The sequence below is a fragment of the Monopterus albus genome, unplaced genomic scaffold (assembly GCF_001952655.1).
Source record: "Monopterus albus unplaced genomic scaffold, M_albus_1.0 scaffold20.1, whole genome shotgun sequence".
Lineage (NCBI taxonomy): Eukaryota > Metazoa > Chordata > Actinopteri > Synbranchiformes > Synbranchidae > Monopterus > Monopterus albus.
The window spans coordinates 2,608,405-2,619,551 of NW_018127900.1; the positions used below are offsets into that span (position 1 = coordinate 2,608,405).

The following is an 11,147-nucleotide window of genomic DNA, read 5'->3' on the forward strand; positions in this document are numbered from 1 at the left end:
TCTCCAGACCTCAGTCCAATAGAACATCTTTGGAGGGAGCTTAAACTCCGCGTTGCTCAGCGACAGCCCCGAAACCTGACAGATCTAGAGGAGATCTGTGTGGAGGAGTGGGCCAAAATCCCTGTTGCAGTGTGTGCAAACCTGGTCAAGAACTACAGGAAACGTTTGACCTCTGTAATTGCAAACAAAGGTTTCTGTACCAAATATTAACACTGATTTTCTCAGGTGTTCAAATATTTATGTTCAGCAGTGCTAGACAAATAAATTCTTTAAAAATCTTTCAATGTGAAATCCAACAATTTTTTTTAATTCTGTCTCTCAGAGTGGGAATGCACCTACAATGTGAATTTCAGACCCCTCCATGATTTCTAAGTGGGAGAACTTGCAAAATCGCAGGGTGTTCAAATACTTCTGTTCCTCACTGTATTTTTCAGTGTGGCTTGGAGATAGGCACTGATCCTGTGGTTGTAGCCTCACCCATGGGAGGGACATTTATTCAGTGACTCATACCTGGGTTAGATTGATATCTCAGTACTTGATGAAAAGCAAGTTTGGTCTTGAAACTGCACTTTTTTTGGGAAGCAGAAATCATCAACCTGGACAAAAAAGGTGTGCGTGTGTTTTGCAGTGATGCATTTATCATACAAAATTTGTGGCCCCTCTAATTACTGAATTTAAGCATAAGGACAGAACAGAAAAGAAAAATGACCTTAGTTGTACAATAAGTATTTTTCCATCTGTAAGATATATCCACTGTTTTACTTTGCTCACCTCATTGTCATAGGCCCACGGTGGTATAGAGAACTGCATGGCAGGCATGAAAGCAGACAGCTCCAACCATCGGATGTATAGCTCTCTGTCTGGTAGACTGCTTTTTCCATCATAACCACCTAAAAAAGAGACAGGTACTGTACAGGACTGTAGACTAGAACCATATCAAAATCTACACAGCCAACGTTCAACTCTCAACCTCTCCATAGACATATGTGGTGGAGTACCGTACCTGCAGTGCGGTTGGGGTATGCATTCCCTCCTATCACATCAGGTAAAACAAACTGATAGCCCAGAATGCTAACAGTCAGAACAGTGGGGATGATGGACTTGAGGCCCAGCTCATAACCCCACACTGAGTCTCTGTCAATGATCCTGAAGAAGCAGGAGATGTTCTGACTCTGATAACCCACCCTCAGCTCTGCACGCTCATTGAATGGTATGGCCATCTCTGTGTAGCGCCGGGTGAAGGTTGAGGGGTCAGACAGTGGGACCAGGGTGCTAAACTGGCGTGGGAGGTAACTTGTTTCTCCAGCATCAAACTTAAAGGAGGTCACAGCATAGCGGGTTTTAAGCATGCGCAGATGTGAGGAATACCACTCCCGGGCTTCTGGATTGGTAAAGTCCAAAATTCCTCCAATGCCATTCCACCAGCGAACCAGAGCAGGCAGCTCACCGCTCGGTTCCCGGACAAACAGTCCTTTCTCCACAGCAACACCAAAATTAATGGAGTCATAGTTAATAAAGGGATGTGTCCAGAGAGACACTTGAAACCTGTCCTCTTTGAGTTTGTCAAACATACCACTGACATTGGGAAACTTCTGTGGGTCAAAGTCAAACTCTCCATAGTCAGCTGTGTAGCGGTCATCCAGGTCCAGATGGGAGCATGTGAAGCCATGTTTGGTGATTTCAGAGGAGTACTGCAGCAGCTTCTCCTGAGTTATAGCCGTTTTGTGGAAAGCCCATGTGGACCACACAGGGTATTTGAACACTTCAGGAGACGGGACTTTGATAGGCTTTGGGAAATACCGACGCACCTAAGCAAAACACATGCATACAGAGCAGAGAGTTACTAAAGAGATATTTGCATCATTGTTTTTTTTTATCTAAAAGCACAATGGAAAGCTTTACTCCCCTGTTTCTATTTGATTAATTTGGTTTGAAGGATTACTTTCTTGCTGAGAGTTACATGAGAAACAGGTAACTGTGTAAAGCCAAAACTTGACATTTTAACACATTTTTGTACAGATTAGACAAACAACATATAATTAATGAGCGTTATGGTATTTTTCCATCAACGTGCTTTAGCCTGCTTCTATTCTTGCTGACTCGGGGTCAGTCGGCCCTGCTTCCACCCAGGGCCAAGTGGGGCTGAGCTCCACCTTCAACAATCTCTGAAGGCTTATTGAGAGACGTGACTGCTTGAATGTTGTGCTAAGGTAAAGTTCTTATGCTCAGCATTCACCTTTTTCTCCACAATTTCATTGCAGAACGATTTAAAACTGGAATCTCTCACTTGGTCTTTTGATGGGGGGTTAAAATAATGCTTAGCTTCAAGGACTCCACACTGCAAGCTAGTAACAACACACCAACACCTTGAGTTATGAGTCACTCCTCAGCGGCCTGTACCACACCCATATCATCAAGGTTTGGAAGATTAAACACTGTACTTTACAGTGAAGTGAAAACAACTGTGTTGACTCAGGAGCGGATCAGTACAGCTCCGTCACTCACATCTCAGCTCAGCAGGGAGAGGCTGAAAAACACCATTAGAGGTGCTGCTAGGTGGACTGAGCTGTTTCTTCCAGTCCTCATGCTAAGCTAACCACCTATTTAACTAACAGATAGGGGAGTGGTAGTGATCTTCTCACCTGACTCTCAGCTAGAAGACAATTAAGGGTACTTCCCAAAATGTCATACCCTTGCTTTAAACACTACCACTCCACAGACAGAGGAAGTAAGGAAGTAAGATGGGTTATTAATATCAAAACAATAGGAGGGTTCTCGGTATGTCTATACTCACCATGTATTTGTGAATAGAGGTAACATCTGACCCCACACACACTCTATAGCTGAGCTCAGGTAAGGCCTGCTGTCCCTCTGGTGGTTTGAAGGGAGAATCCCGGTACTGGGCCTGGAATCTGAGTGTCCTGTTCTTCTCTGACCAGCCCAAATGAAACGGTACTGAGTCATTAATTTTGATTGCAGTTGCATTCGAGGACAACCAGTAGCGTTCAAGGATTCCCCCAAAACCATTCCGATTGGCGTAGATATCACTGGTGATGAAAGGCCGTGGTTCCTCCTCACCCTGGATCCTGATAGGCCAGTACTGTGTTGCTGTCTCTGCCCCTCCGTACCAGTGAGAGTCATTATAGGCCATGGCGTGCTCCACTGTGCGCTTATTTTGCAGCTCCTCCCAGCGAACACGGTAACACATCACAGTGCCCTTTGGTTGGACAGGCTCTATAAAGAAGTTGAGCTTTCCAGAATCTGACTGAGTGCAGCTCAGAATATTTCCCTCCTTTGAGCAGGAGTCCAGATTCAGAGTGCCAGACCTGAGACAGTGAATGGACAGAGGGGAAGAAAATACAGGAGCTGGTTTAGCACAGGATTAAATGAGCAAGTATTAGTAGCAGCAAGACATATTCCTGCATTGCTGAATAGAGAAAGCCCACAGAAATGTTTGAAAGTATTACAATACTGCAATAGAGAATAAATGCAATCATAATACAGAAAGCATTGAATGTACCATTCGATTGCTCTGATGTTCTGCCAAGTACAGGGACTGTACTATGTCTATCTACCTCTGTCGATGTGAGCTCTACTAATAAAGTACACAAGTAAATCAATCTCCCCTAAGGGTGTAATCATGTGTTTGTCTCATATAGCTTTCCATGCAGCCACACGTTGCAGACAGGCAGCCTTTAAGTGTGGCTCAATATAGAAAGAGAAATAACTAGTCTCAGGTGGAAGAAAAGTTCTTTAATGGCTGTTAGTTTCACATATCAGATTATACTTTACAGAAATTCCTATTTTTCTGGTCACTCTGTTTTGACTGCTTTGAAATGGCCATAGCATCAGCATTATAGCCCTCATTATTTATATATTACATCTCCCTTACTTATTAATTACTTAAATCTGAAGCAGTTAATTGATGGAAAAAAATGATCTGCAACTATTTCAATCATCAGCTAATTATTGAGTTACTTCCAAAGTAAAAATACAGTACCAACAATTCACAGGTACCTGTTCAGTATGTTTGTTTTATTTGATATTAAATACCAAAACCTTCTGACATTTCATAGACAAAAACCTGAATCAAGATAATAACCATAAGGTTAATGAAAATGATCCCGGCAGTGTACCCACCTGAAGGTCATAGTGAAGATGACAGCCCCTGCCTGGTTATGAATGATAAAACCATCCTTGTTGAGGTTTAATAACTCAGTCTTCAGCAGCTGGGCCTTATGGAGTGATGCTGAGTAGTAGCACCAGGCGACAACAGCAGCCAGCACCAAGGCACAACCCAACATTCCTGCCATCGCCATGGGTCGGCCTTCATTAGCCAGTTTCTTTTTTAGCGGAGAGCCCCCAGCTCTTCCAACTGTCTGCTGGTCCCAAGGAGCCACTGGGACAATCTGATACATAGTGAAGTCTTCAGGCAGTCAGGTGTGTAGAGAAGTAGGTTTAGTGGCAGGAGTGGACAGCTGTAGTCAACTTGCTGTCAACATTGGTGAAAACGTTTGGAATATATCTTCACACTGGCAGTGGCAGAAGTGAAGGAAAGTTTCTACCTGCCAATCTTTAGCAAATTCTCCATTTCTGAATAAGTGCTGACTTGTCCAAACCTACAGAGGCCAACGACAGAGATCAACATTCAGTTAAAGTATGTCTCAATTTGTAAAACCACAGGCAGAAAAATGTGTCAAAAAATACACCATTGCAGGGATCATCAGCACACATGTTATATACTTATATGTTATATACTCAAAAATATATATATATATACCAAAGGTTCCAGTAAGAAAAAACTATGTATATGTATAATTAAATAATATGTTGACAGGCATGCAAGTTAAATTTCACATAACTGATGTAGGACATATAAATCCAGTTCTAGCTCATTATAAACCCATTACACAGGGAATTTCTAGTTATCACCATTGACTGTCTCTAGGAACTACAGTTATAAATAGCTTTGTAGCTCTCCACACTGCGTACTCCAAAGCTGCATACTGCAATAAAGGCACTTATCACTCAGCTTCTGTTTCCTACTGTTCTCTAAATAAAAATGTCTTGTACAGTGTGTTCTTTTTTAAAACAAACTAAAACTAAAATTAAAACTAAAGGTGTCTCTGAGCAAATTTGACTATACTGACCATTTACAGTATGTGTACCACCACCAGTACCACTAGATTGTTCACTGTGTTAGTCTCTCAAATAAAGCTGCATCTTACTGGACAGTGTGTACTTGCTGACAAGTGCGCCCTGCGGTGTATTTCAGCAGCACTGGCCAGTAGAGAGAGCGAGCACAGGAGCTTTAATCTGATAAACGGCAGGTAACCAGGTTTCGCAGCCACATAGGCACTCATGGTAACAGAACCAGTGAAACCATAAAAATAGGCTATGATCAGAGATAGTGCAGACACCATGTCAGTGTGGTTCAATTACATTTATGTCTCAGGTAACAGCCCTTTGGAAACAGGTAAATAATATTTAGGAGTAGAACCCAAATAACTGTACTGGAGCAAAACTAGAGTTTTCAAACTGAGCACAAGTCAAGGGTTTGCAACAAAGCCCTACTTAACCTCCCCACAGTTTTCATTATGTCGCAGCACAACATTCTTCTTTTATTCTGATGAAGGTTTGTGGCAATGCATCAGTGAGGGAAGAAAACCTTGCAAATGCATACCTTGGAAAAATTTGGTTCCTGCGTTTAAATAACTGCTTACACAAGCTTCTGTCCTTTGCCTCCTGTAAATGTACAGTTACAGACTAAGCTGGGTCAACTTCTTAAATTCAATTATTTATGTTTATGTACCAAAAGCTGAACTTATTTCTAATTTGCCTTAGCTCCCAGTTCCCAACCTTGCTCGGCATGAGCACAAGACATCCCCATGTTTTTGTTCCAGACCCTCCCCATTGCAATCCTCAGATCAATGCTAACTAGGTTTATTGTATTAAAAATCAATTACCTTAATGGCACAAGTAATTCCATGACACACTGTTTTGTGCTGTGAAAGTCTTTGATTTTCAAGTCCTATATAGGGCTATTAGTAGTCACTACTTTTTAAAGGAAACTCTCATATAGTAACCATTTTAAGCTATGTTTACAAATTAGAAAGTTATATTTTACAGAGATCCTAAGTGTAGAAATACTGAATTCATGTCTCAACTTTATTGGCTTTGGGCACTTAATGTATGTAATGCAAAGTGTCTACTGTTTTAAAAAAAAAACAGCAGCAAAACAAATATTTTACTCAAGTACTGTATTTCAGTACAATTTTAAGGTATCTGTACTTTACTTGAGTATTTTAATTTTCTGCTACTTCATACTTCGGCTTCATAACATTTCAGGGGCAAATATTGTACTTTATAGTACATTTCATTTATTTGATAACTTTAGTTAGTACTTTTACTTTGAGTACTTAAAGCATATTTTGAAGCTAATACTTTAGTAATAGACACGACTAACATTTTGAACGCAGGAATTACTTTTAAGTTTTTTTTCACAGTGTGGCATTGCTACTTTTACTTAAGTAAACAATCTGAGTAGTTCTTCCGCCATCGCACCGAACAACGAGCATATATGCACAGGCACACTTTTCCTCCACAAAGAATGCTTTTTTGTATTGGCTATTTAATTTGGACCTTGAGTCTGGAATAAATACCTCAAACAAAACCATTTGAAAACACTATCTTCTGAACATTTTGTAATTTTCACGTTTAACTAAATACCCAAACATTTCCGAGGTGCGCGTGCCAAATGCCATAAAAACTAACTGACGTTACTGTTTTTGCTGTATCGGTAGCGTTAACGTTAGTGACTGTAACCGGTTGTACCAGTTGTCACGAGCTGGCCTTTAAAACGGCCGTATTCACAACTAATAGCTATACTGGCTTTATCAATAGCACACATATAAGTTAGAAAATACATTAAAAAACGTGTTATCTATACCGTTGACAACAGTACCTTTACTCCGCAGACACTCTGGATGCAGTTTTGAGCTACCCACTGTGCAAAGCTGTGAGCGCAGTAAAACAGTGCGCAGCCGCAGAGCAATTTAAAGTTCCATGGTCCTTCCCATAAACTGTGTAGGAGGCTATTCGTTCATAAGTCTGTCACTCACATACTACGTCATGCTGTGGAATTCTGGGACATGTAGTGTTATAATAATACTTTGTTTAAACTGGAGACAACTAAAACTACAACGGCATTAAAGTTTTTCCTGTTAGCAACGGAAAAGATATTTTAAAAAAATATATACTATACTATTTTTGAATTACTGCCTGCTTGTTATCCTATTTGCTACCATTTTCCATAAAACAATTCCAAAATCAAACACAGTTCGTAGTATGCTATTTTTATTATTGCGTGTTTGTCCTTGACGACTCTGAGTAAAAATGATGCAATTCTGTTGCAGTTTGTAACAAATAATTGCAGAATCTGACCAAACTAGGCTGTGCTGACAAATCAGCTGGTACAGGAGCAACACTGCAAAACTGGGTGAGATCATCGAGCGCAATTACGATTGTCGACTTGTTTTCTACCACTGGGTGACAGTAACACGCTAGAAATGACACGATGAACGAGCATGAAAAAACAAGTACTCGGCTCTTGTTGATCTTATATACACATACTTTATTCTTGTTATTGTTCTCCCGTTTAAACAGCTGTTCGCTAATTGAAAATTTGTCTAATTCTTTTTAATTGTTGGTCATTTTCTCTGTCTTGTGTGATAGTAAACTCAGTATTTTCTTCTGGGTCAAGTGTAAGGTGAAGACATCACCTTTGACTTTGTTATAGCTTTTTTTTTTTTTATCAATTAATTCATTACACAAAAGTAAGATCACTTAATTTTAAGATAATTTTATGTAGTCTCACTGCTAAATATGTTGCATGTTCCTTAACAATTGTTCAGTCAACTGTATAGGCTACTATAAACTTACCCCAGAAAACAAAAGGCCAACAGGTTTTCACTGACAGGTTACTGAGCAATAGAAAATGTAGTCTAATGGGAAAAGAAATAGGAGCGATGAGAGTTACAGTAGTACTCGTGGTTGCTATAGTAACAGTAAAATTACTAGAAATTGTGGGAGTGCTGAAAATAATAGTGGTGTTTATAGCATAATGTTTTTATATAAACTGACTATTCCTAATATACAGGAGGTTCAGGGTGCAGAGGGGCGATGCTGCTAATACTGGCATCCCTGCTTTGTGGTGTCCCTGCAGCCAAGGCCTGTCTGCAGTGTGACCGCAGGATCAGGCTCCTACATGAAGACTTAGTCCTGTCTGCTCCCACTGTGGCCGACCAGATTGAAATGAAAAAGATTTGTGACCACGCCTATGTTACTTACAGAGAGACCAGCTTGGAACGAAATGGGGTCATTGGTGAGATCAAAACCTGGTTTAGGATCTGGCAACAGAAGCATTTATTGCTATGGTCCTCATCTTCTTCTGAATTAGGTTTATGAGTAACTCTAAAATGATAAAAATCAGTTTAAAAAAAAATGGCTGTGTTTCCCATTGCTCAGATCCCACCACTCTATACAGAGCCAGAACTGAGTACCAGAGTGAATTTGACCGTTTTCTGAAAACCCAGCACACTGGTAAGAAACAACAAACATTTTACAGCTCCTATTGAAATGAATATGCAATAGTTCCAACAAAAACTGTAGCAAAACACTTGTAATTGTCCTCCTGTATTACCACAAAATGTATTTATCTACACCACATTTTAAGACTTGCTCTTTTTTAAAGGGTCTGTAACATTTGAAGCCATTCAGATCATGGAGAAAGGAAGGAAGATCTTGGAGAAACACTTGGATGCTTTCATCCATGATGGTAATCGGTATGACTAACAGTGTGACGGCTGTGTACGAGATTCATTGTTTTAATTTAATTTCTTGGTGTCTTTCCCAGGATTGTGCCCCAACATGTGTGGTAAGCTTGTTCCCTCTGGCTCTTTCATCTGTATCACTGTAAATCCTTGTAGAAGCATGATGTGTACATACAGGACTGTATTGTATGTTTACAGGACATGTATCTACACATGTGTGTTCTCAGGGCTTCTGAATCAAATGGTAATGGATTGCTTCTCATGCCGCTACAGGATTTACATCTGTCCCTCTCCCACTGGCCAGCAGGACTGTGGTGGTACAGTTTTATTTGTCTGTTTGTCTGATGGTGATGTTGTTTATGATTGGGTGGGTGAGTGGATCGGGGGAGTCGTGATGGGAGTCACCAGAGCACATGGACACATGGAAATTTGTTCTTAAGTAAGGCACTGCTGCTGCCTGTCCATGTGCAGGGCTAATAAAAAAGATTCATGCACATGAATGAAGCATCTCTCTTCCTCTCTCCTCTTCCCCTTCTCACCCGTCCTCCAGAGTATCCACTGCAGGCTGAGGAGGGAGGCCAGGCTGTGCTGGACTGTTTTCTTCCATGGCATCGTCTTCTGTTTGGAAAACCAGAGTACAGCTACTCCTGGGCCCCAGGAGTACCGGGAACTAACAAGGTCTCTCTAGAAATACTGACGTGTCCTCACATTACAGCAAAAAGAGAAATACAAGTAATAACGTACTAGTTTTAAACCATGTTGCATATATCCAGGTGTTTTACATTATCCTTTGTTTAGCAGCACAACATCATTTTTATATGCATATTTAGTTTCTACCAGCCGTTACACCCACTAACTTGCAACTATCACTTCCTAATTTTTACATGCAGCTGAATGAAAGTGACTTCATACCCCTGGTTGTGACGGATGACTCATCTGTGATCTTGAATCAGCTGCACATGGATGAACAAGGAATATATCGCTGCTCTCTGCAGGAAGCTGGAACTATCTTCTATCAAATTACTTTCCTACTCAATGGTAAAGTGACAGCTCTTAGACATGTTATCTCTGGAAAAACTGTCAGATAATTCAGCTCTGAAAGGACAAAAGCCAACATTTTTGGTACTTCTGAACAGTTGTCACATCAGAGAATAAACACTCCTATCATCATTTGTCAACTCTAAATAATTTAAAATCTGTTAAATCTATTAGATATTAGCTGTAATGAATTCACTCCATAGTCAAAAATAAACTGAAGACATCTGAGTTCTGCATGGGATAGATACTGTATACAGCATGTGTGTGTCTGTTTGTGGTTTGCGTCTGTGGGGTGGATGCAGGGTGTGACAGTTTCTTTTCTCTTTTCTTTTGCTGCTGTGTGGGCGTTGTTGAATTGTATTCAGTTATTCTTCTGTACATGTTCCATAATATCTACTCCTAAAATGTGGTTTAATTCTTCCTATCAGTACCTAATGTGACTCTACAACTCTATTAACACATTGCGCCTTTATTTTTATCCTCTTTCCTCACAGTCACCCCTTTACCCAACCAAACTCACCAGCCCCTCCTCACGCTGCCCACCCCGCCTCGTGGAGACAAGTACTCACCTTTTCAAAATACTGAGGGTCTGCTGGTGCCAGTCATCACCATGGTTACTGTTCTTGGTCTGGCAGCAAGTGTAGGTCTCACAGTCATCCTGAGGTGAGCAGTGGTTGAATGGGTGGAGGGGAGAAAGTGAGAACAAGAGCTTAACAGGAAGGGTGGAGGTGAACTAGGTGGCAGACAGACAGCATGACAAACTAAATGAGTTGAAGGAAGGTGTCTTTGTTGGCATCTAGTTTGAATACTGATTTATGATTTATGAGGTTTAGGCTTATGTGTATGTCATGTGAAGCTATTGTACCGTAATTGTAAATAGGTTCATTGTTTACAATTGAAGCAATTACACCATTAGGCTGTTTTCTGTGAAAGTATCGGTGCTTCTTCCAGGAAGTGATGTCAGTTGCTCAAGCCTGCAAATCAAGACATGTTGACTTTAAAAACACATAAAGGTCACACATTGAGGCAATTTAATGGTTTTTGTGTTTGCCTGTAAGTTAGAATTACAGCTGATGATCTTTTCATAGAATAATGATTAATCAGCAGAGAGCAGCAGAGGAGCCAAGGAGGAAGAGGAAGGAGGAAAAAACAACACATAACATGGTGTGATGAAGATACTATATACAGAAAAAACACACCAGTGTTTAAGTTAATGCCAGTGAAGTTAAATCACTTCAGGTTGTACATGTTGCTCACCAGTTAAATAAATTTCCCAGA

General features: G+C 40.5%; 2 protein-coding genes across 5 annotated transcripts in view; one reads left to right on the forward strand and one right to left on the reverse strand.

Moving 5' to 3' along the window:
* LOC109956618 (uncharacterized family 31 glucosidase KIAA1161-like) overlaps positions 1-7,062 on the reverse strand; it is a 14,613-nt gene extending 7,551 nt beyond the window's left edge. For 2 of the 3 annotated variants that reach the window (XM_020593892.1, XM_020593889.1), the window contains exons 1-5: positions 6,965-7,062; positions 4,141-4,619; positions 2,795-3,326; positions 1,004-1,808; positions 772-890 (exon numbers count right to left, since the gene is read on the reverse strand). In XM_020593892.1, the coding sequence (XP_020449548.1) occupies positions 772-890; positions 1,004-1,808; positions 2,795-3,326; positions 4,141-4,418 (1,734 nt within the window). In that variant the 5' untranslated portion in view covers positions 4,419-4,619; positions 6,965-7,062. Of the gene's footprint in view, positions 1-771; positions 891-1,003; positions 1,809-2,794; positions 3,327-4,140; positions 4,620-5,683; positions 5,721-6,964 lie in introns of those variants that run through there. The other variant, XM_020593890.1, reaches the window with a different exon arrangement.
* A 134-nt stretch (positions 7,063-7,196) lies between these two features.
* izumo1 (izumo sperm-oocyte fusion 1) lies at positions 7,197-11,147 on the forward strand. 2 transcript variants are annotated; one of them, XM_020593832.1, is made up of 10 exons: positions 7,197-7,498; positions 8,159-8,383; positions 8,527-8,601; positions 8,753-8,836; positions 8,915-8,935; positions 9,059-9,148; positions 9,382-9,509; positions 9,722-9,869; positions 10,364-10,532; positions 10,958-11,147. In XM_020593832.1, the coding sequence occupies exons 2-10, from the start codon at positions 8,182-8,184 to the stop codon at positions 11,037-11,039; spliced, it is 999 nt and encodes a 332-aa protein (XP_020449488.1). In that variant the 5' UTR covers positions 7,197-7,498; positions 8,159-8,181; the 3' UTR covers positions 11,040-11,147. The 2 variants fall into 2 exon arrangements, with proteins under 2 accessions (XP_020449488.1, XP_020449489.1); XM_020593833.1 differs by having other exon boundaries at positions 8,225-8,383.